At 39.4% G+C, this 19,017-nt stretch overlaps 1 protein-coding gene across 1 annotated transcript in view; it reads right to left on the reverse strand.

The window, feature by feature from the left end:
• Positions 1-19,017, reverse strand: part of LOC137646442 (uncharacterized) — a 112,555-nt gene that overhangs the window by 83,021 nt on the left and 10,517 nt on the right. The window contains exon 2 of the mRNA XM_068379541.1: positions 10,788-12,113. Coding sequence (XP_068235642.1) covers positions 10,788-12,113 — 1,326 coding nt within the window. The remainder of the gene's footprint in view (positions 1-10,787; positions 12,114-19,017) is intronic.

The raw sequence follows: 19,017 nt of genomic DNA on the forward strand, positions 1-19,017 counted from the left end.
TTCAAAAAGTCAAGACAGAATTACACTCAGGTTTTCCAGTGGCTGGGGATTCATTGGAACCTACAGTCTCATACCCTGTCTATACCTCCTTCCAAGAGGAAAGAAATAGCACAGTCAGTCCGTTCTTTGATCAAGTTGAGATGGACCACCAGGGGTTGCCAGGAAAAGGTTCTGGGCTCATTAAAGTACACCTCTGTAACGAACCATCTACTCAAGATCAGACTCAAGGATGCAAGCAGAGTTTGGAAGAAGAGAGCCTCCACAGCTCTCCACGATCATCAAAAGACGACCCCAGAAATACTACGACAGCAACTTCATCCGTGGTCTACTGCTAGAAGTCTTTCCAAGAAAATTCCGTTGTGCTTTCCTCCTCCGGTAGTGATTCTTCAAATGGATGCCTCATTGGAAAGTTGGGGGGTCATACCCCACTCAAGAAAGTGCAAGGCAGTTGGTCTCAGAGATTCAAGCAATTCCACATCAATATTCTGGAGTCCATGGCAGTCTTCTTATCCCTCAAAAAGTTACACTTGAAGAACAATATTCACATCAGGCTAGTCTTAAACAGCAAAGTAATAGTTCATTGCATCAACAGGCAAGGGTCAAAATCTCCCCAAATAAATCATGTAATGTTCGCCTTTTTTCGTTGGCTCAGAGGAAGAGGTGGCATCTCTCAGCTTCTCACCTTCACGGAGTTCGGAATGTGATGGCAAACTCCCTATCTCGAACACATCCTCTAGAGATGGAATGGTCTCTAGACAAAAAATCATTCTCTTTCGTGCAGGAGTTAATCTCTGGTCTTCAAGTAGATCTGCTTGCGATGAGTCTCAACAAGAAACTTCCCAGTTATGTGGCACCAAGTATGGACCTGGCGGCAGTGGGCATGGATGCGATGAATATAAATTGGAATCGGTGGGAGAAAATTTATCTGTTCCCACCCTTCAATCTTCTCATGAAAGCGTTGGACAAGCTTTGTTCGTTCAGGGCAACAGCAGCCCTGATTGCTCCTCTGTGGCCGAAGATCAACTGGTACCCCATAGTGATGGAAATGAACCCCAGGTTGGTGCCTCTACCCAGCCAGAGTTTGTCCCAAGAAGTACAGAGGAAGACCCTTCATCTCATGATTTTTTCGCATTAGCCCTAGAAAAGCGGTTCAAAATTCAAAGAGACAAATTAGCATTTGCAGAAAATTATAAAACTTCCACTACTTTGAATCAGTACGAAACTTCGTGGAAGAAATGGGTTCAATATGTGAAAGATAAAATCCACTTTCTATCACTATGGATTTTTGTTTAGGGTTTCAGATTGACTTGCATACGAAAGGTTTAGCATCCTCCACGATTTTGTCATACAAGTCAGCCCTGTCTATACCCATTTTATATGCCTTTGACATAGATTTTAACTCGGACCTCTTCAACAAGATACCGATAGCTTGTGCAAGGTTAAGACCAACGGCTCCTCCGAAACCGATCTCCTGGTCGTTGGATAAAGTGTTACTGCGTCTTCAAGATTTATCTCAAAAACTGATTTTCCTAATCGCTATGGCTTCTGGTGCTCGAGTTAGTGAAATCGTGGCTCTCTCTCGGGATGAGGGTCACATAGAATTTACAAACAATGGTGAAGTTAATTTCTACCCTGATCGTACCTTTTTGGCTAAGAATGAGCTTCCATCTAAACGTTGGGGACCGTTGAAAATAGTTCCCCTTGTAAGTGATCTCACTCTGTGTCCAGTGCAGTGTTTAAAGACCTATCTTGACAGAACAAAGAATTTTAAAAGAGGTCAGTTATTTAGAGGTGAAAAGGTGGGATCAGAACTGTCTTTGAAACAAGTGGGAGCAAAATTGGCATATTTTATAAGAAGAGCGGACCCAGCTAGCATGCCTTTAGGTCATGACCCTAGGAAAGTGATTTCCTCACTTAACTTTTTCCAGTATATGTCCTTTGATGGTTTACAGGCTTATACTGGTTGGAAGTCCACCAGGGTGTTCTTCAAGCATTATATGAAGCAACTGGACGAAATACGTCACTTTGTGGTGGCAGCGGGTAGTGTTATTAAACCTGCTGCAACGACGTAGCCCTCAAGTGCATCCCTGGGCATTACTTACTTACTTTTACTTTTAGGGGTTTATTTCTCGCCCTCCACCAAACACTAAAGGTCTGTTCAGGCGGGCCTTGGTGTGTGAAAAAATAATTTCTTTCCAGTTAATATTATGTTCTGTATCATTATCAGTTATTTCGCTAGCATTCTTCCAGCTTATTTTCTTTAATAAGTAAACTGTTGGTTTTTGCTTCATGATCATCTTAAACAATTCAAATTTTAGTTTCAGGATTCAATCTAGTTTCTCTGAATTTACATGTGTACCTAATTCTATTATAGTATACCTACTCTAGAACTGAGTTTAAAATAGTTCAGTTTACGTTGTTAGGTATACAACTGTATTTTGTATTTGGCCATATTTTGCTTAATTTCTGTCATAAGCCCCCTTCTTTATGGGGTTTTAGGGCATATTAATTGGTTTTCCCCTCATGATAAATCAAGTACAAATTATTCGAGTGTATATAGTTGGGTACATTAGTTGATCAAAATGCTTATCATTTCACTTATAAAAATTTTTGCTCAAAAATTTTGGTAATAAAAGGTTGTATACTGTTGGATGCATTTTCTTGCTAGACCTAATTCCTTTTAGTAGCTATAAATTTAGTATACTATGGTTACTTTCTACCCTTAATGAACTTACTATGGTTACTTTCTACCCTTAATGAACTTAATGGATTTGCTTGCAGATGAGTATTTTGTTCCATACTGATTACTCACTGAGCTTATGATATTGGTCGTGTTTATAACATCCCGCCTTTCATGAGGAGTGTTCTTCAACACGGGGGTGGTTGATGCATACCTACCATCATACTTCAATACTTATGCTTCATCACATAGGTAGGGAGCACTTTTTACTTTGAGGTTTATCATGCAAAGCCTCACACCGAGTATAGATAATTCTCTATTACACTTCCATCAGGACGACATGGCTCGAGCTAAAAAAGGGGATTTTGATGTTGGAAAAAATCTATTATTGGGTGAGATAGTCATCTCATCCTGATGGCCCGCCTGTTACTTCCTTTTTCTACCACCCCTTTGCTCGTTGGAGGCTTCTATTTCACAGTAGCTCAGCTGCGACATGGAATGAAGAGGCGGGGTCGTATGGGAGCACCGAAAATGTGATAGGATATATAGCGGCTCCCCACTTATCCTTCCCCTTAAAGGATTACGCTGGGTAAGGTCTGTTTGGGGTGCAGATATCTATGGTTACCTTAGGATACATCCCTGATATACACGACATCTTCAGGTAGTCGTTCCGGGGGTTGGAACCCTGTGATACAGTACCTGATGGTAATTCTCTTGTTATATCAATCGCAGAAATATTATACAGAAGAATGTTGTCAGAAGGAACTTCCATCAGGACGACATGGCTATCTTACCCAAAAATAGATTTTTCCTACGTCAAAATCCCTTTTTTCCAATCTAACGCCATTAATAGGGGTTTGGATATTTTGTTCTTTATCTCTTGCTTTCTCACCAATTGCAATACACACAATTTGGGGATTACTATTCCCTTAATTGTCATCATAAAATGTTACTAATCCCTTATTTTCAGCCTTTGGTGACTGCTAGAGACACTTGTACTCATATCTCTTTGTTTTCTCCTTACAGGCGGGGTCTTCGAAGGAGATGCACTGCAGAGTGCAGATTTGTGCCAGGACCGTGAGGCACCCTTGCAGTCATGACACTTGCAGGTCTTATGCCAAGTGTCAGAGGATGAAGGGCCCAGTCTCTTACTGGGACCCTCAAGATTGCAATGTATGTAAGGACATGCATCACTCGGGGTGGATATCGAAAAATATTTCTGAAGATGACCGGATGTTCTTCCAAAGATCCCTTCGTACCTGGGTCAGGGGATTCAAGAAGAATGCTGATCCAAAGGCTCCTTACCTTCCATCTACAAAGTGGAAGGATATCCTCTTCCGTAAGGCGGCACCTGACTCAGTCTTGGGCTATTTCCAGCCTAAGCCCATACCAACACTCCAGCTGCATGTGGAGGAGGCTTTAGGTGCTATGAGCCTCAACCTTGAAAACATGTCCACAGTTTCCTCTCTATCTCCGGGTAGAGAATCGGCTCTACTCTCGACTGTGGAATCAGATGATGAACCTCTCCCTCCAGTGGATGATTCTTACCTGCCTGAGTTGGATGATAATAGTGTGGCGTCTGTTAGGGACTCAGTTGTTTCCGCCATTTCAACTAGTACTACGACAGCGGTCTCCCTGTCTACGGCAATGACTACATCTTCAGTGTCGGGAGCGACGCCTGCTACATTTCCTCCCCTGCCTCCCGTGGAGCCTTTGGAACTAAAACCCCCTAAATTTCTAAGTAATTTGGAAGACTCGTCCCTCTTAGCTATCATGAAGGCTTTCATGGAAGGGACTCAACAATATCAACGATTGATGGTTAAAGCCTTGTATGAGGAGATACAGGCTTTCAAGTCTCAGGAGGAACCGGGTAAGGTTAAAGTCTTGCCTTCTCAGCTACCTTTCTGTACGCAGCAGAATCCATGGAGGTACGCGGGTCACGCGGCTCTTTCTGAGGGTATCCTCCACATTGGCGAAGGGTTAGGCTCCAGGCTGATAGCCGATCTGGAGTTTTATCCAGATATTGAGGCCTATCCCTTTTGCTATGTGAGGTTAGCTGAAGGAGTTCCATTGAAGGATGATACTATCCCTAAAGAAAATATCCTTCTGGAACACACAAGAGCCCAGCACCTAGCCGTGAAGGAAATGAAAACAGCATAGTGTATTAACACACAGCTAAGTACTTTTGGAAAAAGGTTAGCCACCTTTGTAGCTCCAGATACGATGGTTTTCCCTTTTGCTTCAAGGGGCTTCATGGGTGTGGAAAAGGCCATTCAGGAAGGTAAATCTCTCCCGGCGTTGGAAGACTGTAGACCTACTGTATGTCACTCGTTCTTCCACATGATGCTGACCATTGGATGGATGTCCAGTTTACTTTTTCAGAAGGTAAACTGGATAAGGATGTAGCCAGTTGTCCATTCAATGAGAAATTGCCCAGGATACCTGAACACCTCCTTAAAGCTGAATTGGAGGCTAGGGAGAGACTATCAGCTTCGATGTCTCTCCAGTGCTTTATGGAAATGATGATAGGGAATTTTACTGATGCCCCGGTCTTTTCCCTGTTGGCTAAAACTTATCTGGGTACATTTATGAAGGATCTCTATGCTTTCTTTCAGGCTAGTAGAGTCTGTAGAGAACATGTTCTCGCTTCAGCTACTATACGTCATGAGCCGAAACGTCTCATCGACTCTTGTATATGGGGTAAGGACCTGTTTCCCCAGAAGCTAGTGAAGGAGGTGTTAGATAAAGCTGCCGCTGAGAATAAGAGCCGGTTCCAGATGTGGGGAATCTCTCTAAAGAGGGAATTCACTCCTGGGGTAGGACCTCAGCCAAAAAGGTCCCGCAAACCAACCTATCTCAGGAGATAGTTTGCTCCTTCCCTTGCCAATGTCCCTCAGAACATTTTTGCCGTTCATCATCCTGTGACTTCACAATCCCCAGCTTTCAATCTGGTGTATGAGCAGGGGTCGCGTCCTTTTGATCACATAAGGTAGAAAGAGGCGGCAGATCAAGAGGTCGTGGTCATCGAGGTGGCAGAGGAGGAAGGGGTGCACATCCTCAGCTCAAACAATGAGGATATTCCGGTAAGGGGACGGCTGAATTTGTTCAAGGACCGGTGGGCATTCAGACCTTGGGCACACAGCGTCATTTCCAACGGTTTGGGTTGGAAGTGGAAGAAACAGACTCCAAAGCTTAGGAGATTTTTCCAGAAGTCAACACCTAATTTGGAGCAATATGTGCAAGACCTTTTGAAGAAAAGAGTTATCCATTGCACGAGATCTATGAGACTTCAAGGCCGTCTATTTTGCGTGCCAAAGAAAGATTCGATTATGCCTCAAACTATTCTTGACTTGCCCCTTCTAAACCTGTTTGTTCAGTGCGACAAGTTCCAGATGCTGACTATTTCGCAAATACGGACCTTACTACCACGGGAGGATTACTGTCGCTATAGATCTTACCGACACTTATTGGCATCTTCCGATATGGTAACGCTTCTCCTCCTACCCTGGTTTCAGCCTGGAGCGAAAGGCTTATGAATTCTGAGCTATGTCATTCGGGCTCAACATAGCTCCGAGAATTTTCACGAAGGTTATCGATGCAGTCGTTCAACAACTTCGAGAAAAAGGCCTTCAAGTAGCGGCGTACCTGGACGACTGGCTAGTGTGGGCTCCCTCAGCACTGGAGTGCTCGGAAGCAACCTCTCAGGTTGTCAAGTTTCTGCAGTCCCTAGGATTTTTTCAGATCAACTTTAAGAAGTCAAGACTGGACCCAGCTCAGGTTTTCCAGTGGCTGGAGATTCACTGGAACCTACAGTCTCATTCCCTGTCTATACCTCCCTCCAAGAGGAAAGAAATAGCGAAGTCAGTCCGGTCTCTGATCAAGTCAGGAACAACCACCAGGCGACACCAGGAAAGAATTCTAGGCTCTTTGCAATTCACCTCGGTAGCAAACCCTGTCCTCAAAGTACGGCTCAAAGATGCAAGCAGAGTTTGGAAACGGAGAGCCTCCAAAGCTCTTCGCGACCATCAGAAGAAGACCCCAGTGTTACTCTGAAGACAACTTCGACCGTGGTCCACTGCCAAAAGTCTTTCACAGACAATACCGTTGCGCTTTCCTCCTCCAGTAGTGATTCTTCATACGGACGCCTCATTGGACGGTTGGGGGGTTCATACCCCACTCAAGAAAGTGCAAGGCGGTTTGTCCCAGAAATTTCAACAATTCCACATAAATATTCTGGAGGCCATGGCAGTCATCTTGTCCATCAAAAAGATACACTTGAAGAACATTCACATTCGTTTAGCCCTCGACAGCAAAGTAATAGTCCATTGCATCAACAGGCAAGGGTTGAGTTCTCAAATAAATCATGTAATGTTAGCCACCTTTACGTTGGCACAGAGGAAAGGGTGGCATCTGTCAGCATCCCACCTTCACGGAGCAAGAAATGTGATGGCGGACTCCCTATCTCAGACACAACCTCTAGAGACGGAATATTCTCTAGACGGAAAATCATTCTCTTTCGTGCAGGATCAAGTCCCTGGACTTCAAGTTGATCTGTTTGCGACGAGCCTCAACAAGAAACTTTCCTGCTATGTAGCACCAAACATGGATCTAGCAGCAGTGAGCATGTATGCGATGACCCTGGATTGGAATCAGTGGGAGAGGATTTACCTGTTTCCACCCTTCAATCTTCTCATGACGGTTCTGGACAAGCTTCGATTGTTAAATGGGACAGCGGCCCTGGTTGCTCCTCTGTGGCCGAAGAGCAACTGGTTCCTCATGTTGACAGAAATGAGCCCCAAGTTGGTGCTGTTGCCCAACCCAATTTTGTTCCAGGAAGTACAGAGGAAGATTGTCTATGCTTCATTATGGAAAATAAACAACCTTCATCTCATGATTTTTTCGTCTTAGCTTTGGAAAAGAGGTTCCAAATTCTACGTGACAAGTTGGCGTTTGCAGAAAATTATAAAACTTCCACTACCTTGGAAGAAATGGGTCAAATACGTTGAGGACAAGAATCCAGATTCAATTACCATGGATTTTTGTTTGGGTTTTTTTATTGACTTACATGCGCAAGGTCTAGCTTCCTCTACGATTTCGTCGTACAAGTCAGCTCTTGCTAGACCCATTCTATATGCTTTCGATATCGATTTCAACTTGGATCTCTTCAATAAGATTCCGAAAGCTTGTGCAAGGTTAAGACCGTCGGCTCCGCCGAAACCTCTCTCATGGTCTTTAGATAAAGTGTTACAATTTCCTTCGGAAATTGACAATCAAACTGCTTCTCTTCGTGATCTGACTCAAAGTTATTTTTCTAATTGCAATGGCTTCTGATGCTCGTGTTACTGAGATTGTGGCTATTTCTCTGGAGACGAGGGTCATATTGAATTTGTGGATAATTGTGAAATTAATTTAAATCCCGATCCTACTTTTCTAGCTAAGAATGAGCTTCCCTCTAAACGTTGGGGTCCGTGGAAAATAGTTCCCCTAGTAAGTGATCTTACCCTGTGTCCCGTGTAGTGTTTAAAGGCGTATCTTTTAAGAACGGCGCATTTTAAAAATGGTCAGTTATTTAAGGGTGAAACGGTAGGATCAGATTTGTCTTTGAATCAAGTGAGAGCGAAGATTACTTATTTTATAAGAAGAGCGGACCCAGCTAGTATGCCATTGGGTCAAGACCCAAGGAAAGTGGCTTCCTCGATGAACTTTTTTCAGTACATGTCCTTTGAGGGTTTACAGGCATATACAGGTTGGAAGTCCACCAGGGTGTTCTTCAGGCATTATCTGAAACAATTGGAAGAAATAAGTCATTTTGTGGTGGCTGCGGGTAGTGTTATCAAACCTGCTGCATCGACGTAGCCCTCAAGTGCGTCCCTCGCCATTCTTCCAGCTTATTTCTTTTAATGAGTAAACAGTGAGTTTTTGTTTCAGGATCATTAACAAAATTTTTTATTTTGAGGATTCATTACTGTATCTTTGAATTTAGATTGTACCTGTTCAACTATAGTATATCTACCTTGGTATCGGTTAGACTAGAGTTCAATTTGTGTGTTTCATTATAAGATTTTGTCTTTATTATTTATCTTATTTTGTCATAAGCTCCTTCCGGTGTCTTATGAGAGGTTTTTGAATTTTTCCCTCATGAAACCTTATGTAAAGGTAAATTTATATTGGGTATGTATTACTGGGTACAACAATATTGTCTTTATGCTAATTATATTAATTGTTATTACTCTTTGCTATGAATTTTGTAAATTAAAGACTGAATTTTTGCATGCCTTTTAATTTGCATGCCTTTTAATTAATTTATATCCTTCCTGAACAGGCTTAATTATCTATTTATGATGAGTATTTGTTCCCTACTTTTTACTCACTGAGCCTACCATGGTTTTAGCCGTTTGACATCTCACCATTAATATTGGATGTCTTCCCCATTGTGGAAGGTGGTGATTTGGACCTGTTCTGCCTCCTTAACAGGTCATCATACTTATCAAATACAGCTTTATTATTGTTCGGGAATAAAGGTTGAGTTTCATACCTATGCTTTGACGGAGTAATCCGGTTAGCGCATTTCGGTATTGGGATCTTTCTTCGAGGCCTCCTACCGAGTAATAGGTAATTCTCTTGTACACTTCCATCAGGAAGACATGGCTTGAGCACAAAAAAGGGATTTTGACGTAGGAAAAATCAATTGTTGGGCGAGATAGCATGTCGTCTTGATGGCCCGACCGTTACTGCGTCCCACCCCAATTCCTCATAGGATGCTCCTTTTTTCAGTAGTTCCGTTGCGATGTGGAATAAGGCGCCAGAGACGTATGGGAGCACCGAAAGGTGAGAGGGTATGTAACGGCTCCTCCTTTATCCTGCCCCTTAGTGGATTAGACTGGGTAAAGTCTATTGGGGGTGAAGATATCTATGGTTATCTTACAATACGTCCCTGATTATACACGATATCTACGGGTAGTTGTTCTGGGGGTTGGAACCCCGTGATACCCGATGGTAATTCTCTTGTAATATCACTCGCAGAAATATTATACAGTAGGAAGCCACCAAAGGAACTTCAATCAGGATGACATGGCTATCTCATCCAAAAATAAATATTTCCGTCAAAATCCTTTTTTTTTTTTTTTTTTTTTTTATTATACTAAATCATTACTGAAATTTGCTATTTTTCAATTTTCTGATGCATTAAAGTAGATGAAATAAATAATATTACAAGTTTACTGTATTGTAGATGGAGCCTACTGCCCAAACGACGACGCATAAGGAGCTGTCATACTTCAAGAAAACGGGTAGAACTTGGTACAAAAATGGTTAGTGGTCGTCTTATAATATAAAATATGGACACTTAGTTAATCATAAAGTTAAAATATGCACAAATCAGTAGAGGGTATTACACTACAGGTTCTTTTGATGAACTACATATTGTATTTATTATTTTTAAATGTATGTAATCTACGTGTCCAGTTGTCTAAACGAAAAACCAAATACTTATAGTACAGTTAAGCTGTACTGTAGTGATATTACTATACATATATTACAGTAATATACACTACAGTATCAGTGAGTGTTATATTACAGCATTAATAGACAGGAACAGAATGGGTATGACAATGACTGGGTAAAGTAATGTACCATACATGTGTTCACAAGTACTGTACACTGTACATATCATTATTAACTGTGATAGAAACCAAATAAAAACAGTATTAGGCAGTATTTACAGTGTTAATCATTTGCTAGGGCACCCACTCATAGGCAAAGGACAGTGACTGGTTAGGTTAGGAGTTAGCCAAACCTAAGTCAACCAATATTTGCAATATTTCCCTAATCCCACCTGTGTCTGTAACTTGACCCTCGTGAAAAACAAGGGCCAACTATAATCAATAGGGACAAGAACGCATTAGTGATACGTTAAGTGTGCAACTAATTATGTGTATATAAAAAAGTGATATCATGGACCTCATGAAGACCATGAAAGTGAGCATATCAAGAGTGATGAGTGATTTGGTTGTGATGAAATAAAAATATCAATTCACAATGCATGTACAGTATAATTAAGCTTAAAAAATATGTTAAATTTACTTTGTTACAAAGGATATTTACTGACCTTGTGGTGGTGATGGTGGTGATGAGAGTGGTTTTTGTGGTGAAAAAGGATGTGCAGGTGGAGGAGGTTGCCAAGGGGAAGTTGCCCCCCTAGGGCTGCCTCCCCGACTGCTCATGTGAGGTGATGCAGGTGTACTAGAAGACTGTGGTGGTTTTGGGCTTGGACTGTGAGCCATGGGATGAGGAGATGATCTTGATGTATGTTGCTGGGGTCGAATTAATGGTCCAAAGGTTGTGGTAGGAGGATAGCCAGTAGGTATTCCCCCAGAAAAAATGTGTGGATATGGATGTAAATGGTTCAAAGAATAACCACTAAGTGCTGCTGCTGCAGCTGTTGCAGCAGCTACTGCCATTTCAGTTTGCTGTGATGACATGGGAGGAGTTAAGGAGGGTAACATCATGTAATGAGGGTTGATAAGATTTATACCATACAAACTGGCTAGGCTACCCAGTGATCCATATCCACTCATTGGATAACGTTCTACTGCAAATCTACCCTGATCAGGTAATAAGTCTTTACGATCTTTATTCTGAACAGTACCTAATGGCTCTATCCGCTCTGGAGCTCCTCTTTCTGTTCTTTCTGGTCTTTCAATCTTTACTGTATTTGTAACCACTTCATTATTTGACCGTTCTTTAGAAACACTTCTTGACTGAGGAACACCGGGCTTGGGCTCAGGTTTCAATAAAGTTCTAAGAAAAGACTCACTTTTTCTATTGGCAGTCTCATTGTTTAATATTGAATCAATACTATATGCAGACGATGTCTGCGAATTAATGGCACTTCTATTTGGGAAAGTATGGGCAGGAGACGACGAAGACGGTCGCTCTCCTGATATCTGCGACAAACTGTTTACAACGGAATGCAGTTTCTTACGATGGCTAAAATCTTGGTCTTCCATCTGCCGTAAATAGCGTTTTCTTGGTGATACAAATGTTGGATCAATTGGTTCAGTACATATATTAACTAACGGCTTCTCAAATAACATTTTAATTGAAACCTTTATATCGACTTTCAAACCAAGTTTTTCTGCTAAAAGTTGAACTTTACTTTCTAAAATAGTTTTCTTCACTTCAGTTGACCTGGCCCCAGCATTTAATTTAGCTCCTAATTGATTAGCTTGCTTGGTTTCAAATGATTCCCATACTCCATTAGGAAAAATGAAAGGGTTTCTTCTCACTTTTGTGCACTTTTTTCTTTTACATGAGCCATCAACTTTGATTTGCCAAAAGAAATGGGGCTGAGATGACTTGCTACGTCGAGGAATGGATTGTTTTCTGACATGTTCACTGGTCCAAGGAGAAGAATTTAAAGATGAACAATCATCTGCAAAACAAATGAAAAAAATTTCATAATTCTACACTTATATTTGTAAATGACGGTATATACTGATGATTACAAAATATTGGCTTAAAAATTATTTCCCTCTTTTTCTACAGATTCAATTATCTACAGTTGACCAATTTAAAAAAATTGTACATGGAAATCCTCTAAAACTCAGCAAAATAATAAAAAAATAAGTGAAAAAGTATAACTTTCATTGACAAATTACTATCCATTCTCAAAGTGCCAAAGGCAAGTCCCCTCCAATACCCCCCAAACTCCCTAATAATTCTTATTTTAATTACATGAATTTTTCCAATCTCTTGCATACACAAAAGACATGTTGAGTATACAGAGTTAAATATATCTAATTTGTTCACTTCATCTTTTAATTTTTTAAGTAAACAATTTCACCCAATAAAAGAAGTTATGAAAAATAAGTCATCAGGGATGATCAAATATGTTATATATATATATATATATATGTATATGTATAAAATATATATATATATATATATATATATACTGTATATATATACATATATATCTATACACATATAATATATATATATATATATGTGTATATATATATACATATATATATATATATATATGTATATATATATATGTATATATATATATATGCATATATATATATATATATACATATATATATATATGTATATATATATGCATATATACATACATATATATATATATATATACAGTATATATATATATATATATACAATATATATATATATATATATATATAATAAATATTATACATAAACATATACTGTACATGCATATATAATATACATATATATATATATATATATATGTATAATACATATAGTCAAACCTCTAGCTAAGAAAGAATCGGCTTACAAAATTTTAATTTTACGAAAGGACATGCGAAGAATTTTACGATTCGTATCACCAACAATGTTTCGGACAACGAAAGGCGGTACGGAGCAGGAGCCCGACTGTATCCGAGAGGGATTTTAAAATTCACTAGCTGCCAGCCCATAAACTTGTTACCATCCTCCTGCGTTCCCATAGGTCATCTCCATACTCGAATACTAGTTATCACCAGGAGATCCTGCTCTCCTATTGGTCGGCATCTACTGTACTATCCCATCGTGCATTTGTGCATCGGCGTTCCTAAGTCTTCTCGTTCTGGCAACAGTATCGTACGCATTGACTTGGTGTTTGTGTTTTTGCTTTTGTAATAATTTTACAGTACGTACTGTTATCGTGTGATACTTTCGATATATCATTAGCCATGGGTCCTAAGAAAGTCGCTGATGTCAAGGTAAAGAAGAGGATGATGTTTTCCAGGGAGATGAAGATGGAAATAATCAAGTAATACGAGGCTGGCATATGGTTGTGTGCTCAGGAAAATCTTAAGAAGCAGGCAGAAACACGCTTCTTTGGACGAATATTTTAGTAAGAGGCCTTTGGTAGAAGCACACCAAGCACCAGCTAAGAAACAAAATAAAAGTGGCAGTGATGAAGAAAATACGTAGTGTAATTAAATTTAGAAAATAGAAAATGTAAACTAAAAAAAATAGAAAAACATATATACATACATATACCAAGGCACTTCCCCCAATTTTGGGGGGTAGCCGACATCAACAAATGAAACAAAACAAAAAGGGCACCTCTACTCTCTACGTTCCTCCCAGCCTGACAAGGGATTCAACCGAGTTCAGCTGGTACTGGTAGGGTGCCACAGCCCACCCTCCCACATTATCCACCACAGATGAAGCTTCATAATGCTGAATCCCCTACTGCTGCTACCTCCGCGGTCATCTAAGGCACCGGAGGAAGCAGCAGGGCCTACCGGAACTGCGTCACAATCGCTCGCCATTCATTCCTATTTCTAGCACGCTCTCTTGCCTCTCTCACATCTATCCTCCTATCACCCAGAGCTTTCTTCACTCCTTCCATCCACCCAAACCTTGGCCTTCCTCTTGTACTTCTCCCATCAACTCTTGCATTCATCACCTTCATTAGCAGACAGCCATTTTCCATTCTCTCAACAGGGCCAAACCACCTCAACACATTCATATCCACTCTAGCTGCTAACTCATTTCTTACACCCGTTCTCACCCTCACCACTTCGTTCCTAACCCTATCTACTCGAGATACACCAGCCATACTCCTTAGACACTTCATCTCAAACACATTCAATTTCTGTCTCTCCGTCACTTTCATTCCCCACAACTCCGATCCATACATCACAGTTGGTACAATCACTTTCTCATATAGAACTTTCTTTACATTCATGCCCAATCCTCTATTTTTTACTACTCCCTTAACTGCCCCCCAACACTTTGCAATCTTCATTCACTCTATGACGTACATCTGCTTCCACTCCACCATTTGCTGCAACAACACACCCCAAGTACTTAAACTGGTCCACCTCCTCAAGTAACTCTCCATTCAACATGACATTCAACCTTGCACCACCTTCCCTTCTCGTACATCTCATAACCTTACTCTTACCCACATTAACTCTCAACTTCTTTCTCTCACACACCCTTCCAAATTCTGTAACTAGTCGGTCAAGCTTCTCTTCTGTGTCTGCAACCAGTACAGTATCATCCGCAAACAACAACTGATTTACCTCCCATTCATGGTCATTCTCGTCTACCAGTTTTAATCCTCGTCCAAGCACTCGAGCATTCACCTCTCTCACCACTCCATCTACATACAAGTTAAACAACCACGGCAACATCACACATCCCTGTCTCAGCCCCACTCTCACCAGAAACCAATCACTCACTTCGTTTCCTATACTAACACATGCTTTACTACCTTTGTAGAAACTTTTCACTGCTTGCAACAACCTTCCACCCACTCCATATAACCTCATCACATTCCACATTGCTTCCCTATCAACTCTATCATACGCTTTCTCCAGATCCATAAACGCAACATACACCTCCTTACCTTTTGCTAAATATTTCTCGCATATCTGCCTAACTGTAAAAATCTGATTCATACACTCCTACCTCTTCTAAAACCACCCTGTACTTCTAAGACTGCATTCTCTGTTTTATCCTTAATCCTATTAATCATTACTCTACCATACACATTTCCAACTACACTCAACAAACTAATAAACTAATACCTCTTGAATTACAACACTCATGCACATCTCCCTTACCCTTAAATAGAAAAAGAAAATAAAAAAAAAAATTTATTTCAAGTTTATCGTAAAGTTGAGTGTTAATATTTCCTGCCATTTGTAGATGCGTTTCCTAAAATTAAGTACTAATGTTTTCTTTTATTTAAAAATCTGTTTTGTAAAGTTAAGAGTTTACGTTTTTTGCCACTAGTACGTAAACGTTTTCCGCCGATTTCATCCTCCTCTACCGCCCCGCACTTCGCTTTCGGACATCGCCTCACTCATTTTTGTTACTGTATTTTTACTGTTTGCTCAAATCAAACACTTCTTTTTCAGATTATAAATGTTAATTTATTATTAAATTATAAAAATACAGTACTTTTCAAATATTCAGTACTGTTTAGTGGTGCATATCACTTTTATAATCATTTAATGTGGTGTTTTTCTAGGGTCTGGAATGAATCAGGTTATTTACATGTAAAAGGCGACTCACTACCCAAAAAAATCACTTTACGAATGCCCTTACGGGACCAATTAATTTCGTGTTGTGAGGCATCACTGAATATGTATGCATGTATGTGTGTATATATATACATATATACTGTATATATATACTGTATATATATACTGTATATATATATATATATATATATATATATATATATATATATATATATATATATATATATATATATATATATATATATATATATATATATATATATATATACATATATATATATACATATATATATATATATATATATATATATATATATATATATATATATATATATATATCTACATGTATATATATATATGTATATATATATATATATATATATATATATATATATATATATATATATATATATATATATATATATATATATATATATATATATATATATATATATGCAGAAGAACCACAGGGAAAATGAAAATACAGAATATACACTTGAGTCCTGACTAGTTTCGTGATACTTCCTCAGAGGACTGATTTATTGAGAGAGGTTTCTTACAATTTATAGGGAAAGCAAAAGTACGAACATACATATAGAGATTTAGAGAACAATGACACTCCCTTACCCGCTACCTGGGCTTGACTCAGGTGTGCGTAGGAGGAGTCCGAAAGCACACCTGAGTCAAGCCCAGGTAGCGGGTAAGGGAGTGTCATTGTTCTCTAAATCTCTATATGTATGTTCGTACTTTTGCTTTCCCTATAAATTGTAAGAAACCTCTCTCAATAAATCAGTCCTCTGAGGAAGTATCACGAAACTAGTCAGGACTCAAGTGTATATTCTGTATTTTCATTTTCCCTGTGGTTCTTCTGCATCTGAGCATCACGTTTTCCTGTGATTTTTACGCATATATATATATATATACACAGTACCCATCATAAAGAATTGCCGATTTTAAAATGGGCAAATCATTTTGACGCAAATCGGTCGACCCCATAATTACGGGTAAAAAATCGCCTGGGACAAATTGACTAATTGGCTACTCAAGTAGAGCTTCCGTCGCTAAGTGCTTGCTACCAGACTTCAGGCAGTGCTCTCTGTGGTCTTGCCAGGTGCGGTTCTGTGTTCTTGCCTGTCGCAGCAGGTCCCCTTTTGCCGTTGCATTTTTCTGTGTTCAGTGTTTCTGTTCGTGTTTGTAGTATGTCTACAGGGTATACTTCGATTGAAAATCGTGCTCGAGTGATACAGCTTCACGAGGAAGGATTGAAAAAAGGTGTGATTAGTGCGAAAACCGGTGTAAAGCCTTGAACGATCCGGAACATTCTGAAAAAGTACCGCGAGCTTGGAAGCAAGGAGGTACCGAAGGCAGACACGAGTCCTGGTAGGCCGAAGATTATTAGCCCGAGGGGTTTAAGGGTCCTTGCTAGGGATATCGAAACCAATCCCACCCTTACAGCCCGTCAGCTTAAGGCTGAAAATCCAGACGCTGTTGCTGGTGCGTCTATAAGAACTGTTCAGCGGCGCTTACAAAAAGACCTCAATTACTCGAAAGTTAAGGCGCGAAGGAAGCCACTTATAACCGCCAAACAAAAGAGGGATCGGCTTGCTTTTGCTAAATCCCATAAAGATTGGGACCTCGAAAGGTGGAGGAAAGTCTTGTGGAGCGACGAGGCATCTTTCTTTGTGGGGGACACAAAGGGAAAGAGTGTTTGGCGCAAGCCAACATCCGATCCACTCGACCCTAAGTACCTTGCCACGAGTGTTAAGTTCCCTGCATATGTTATGGTCTGGGGTTGTTTTGGGTATGGGGGCAAGGGATCTTTAGTGTTTTTGCCTAAGAATGAGTCGGTGAATAAAGATTCTTATTATACCTTGCTAAACGAACATTTAGAGGACTCGTTTGAGAAAAGTAATACGTGTGTGTTTCAGCAAGATGGCGCCCCTGCTCATACCGCTAAGCAGAACGTAAATTGGTTAAAAGATAGCGGAATTGAGTTTATTAGTGACTGGCCCGGGAATTCTCCAGACATTTCCCCCATTGAGAATTTATGGGCCATCATTAAAAGACAATTACAGGACGTAAATACGTCGTCCATTGAGAAATTGATCGCGGAGCTACAGCGCGCTTGGGACAACCTGGACCCGTCCCTCCTACAGTCATTGGCATATTCCCTCCCCAAGAGATTAAAGGAGGTGCAGAAACGTCATGGCATGCCCATCAAGTACTAGGGCAGGGGTTGGTGAGTGTTAACCATCAATTCCAATGTATTTACTTTATTAGTTGTTTTTTCCTGAATATTTTCCCGCCCGCGTAAACTGTTTTTCCCCCTGAAATCTCCTACGCAGCAAATCTCTATGACGGGCACTGTATATATATATATATGTATGCAGCTATATATATATATATATATATATATATATATATATATATATATATATAAGTATATATATTTTATATATAAGTATATATATATATATATATATATATATATATATATATATATATATATATATATATATATATATATATATATATATATATATATATATATATATATATATATATATATATATATATATATATATATATATATATATATATATATATATATAAGTATATATATTTTATATATAAGTATATATATATATATATATATATTTATATATGTATATATTTTATATATATATATATATATAATATATACATATATAAATATATATATATATATATATATATATATATATATATATATTTTATATATATATATATATATATATTTTATATATATATATATTTTTGTTTCTATATATATATATATATATATATATATATATATATATATATATATTTATTTATATTTATGTATATATATATTTTATATATATCATACATATATACATATACCAAGGCACTTACCCCAATTTTGGTGGGTAGCCGACATCAACAAATGAAACAAAACAAAAAGGGCACCTCTACTCTCTACGTTCCTCCCAGCCTGACAAGGGACTCAACCGAGTTCAGCTGGTACTGGTAAGGTGCCACAGCCCACCCTCCACCGTTATCCACCACAGATGAAGCTTCATAATGCTGAATCCCCTACTGCTGCTACCTTCACGGTCATCTAAGGCACCGGAGGAAGCAGCAGGGCCTACCGGAACTGTGTCACAATCGCTCGCCATTCATTCCTATTTCAAACACGCTCTCTTGCCTCTCTCACATCTATCCTCCTATCACCCAGAGCTTTCTTCATTCCATCCATCCACCCAAACCTTGGCCTTCCTCTTGTACTTCTCCCATCAACTCTTG

This window comes from Palaemon carinicauda, chromosome 9 (assembly GCF_036898095.1).
Source record: "Palaemon carinicauda isolate YSFRI2023 chromosome 9, ASM3689809v2, whole genome shotgun sequence".
Lineage (NCBI taxonomy): Eukaryota > Metazoa > Arthropoda > Malacostraca > Decapoda > Palaemonidae > Palaemon > Palaemon carinicauda.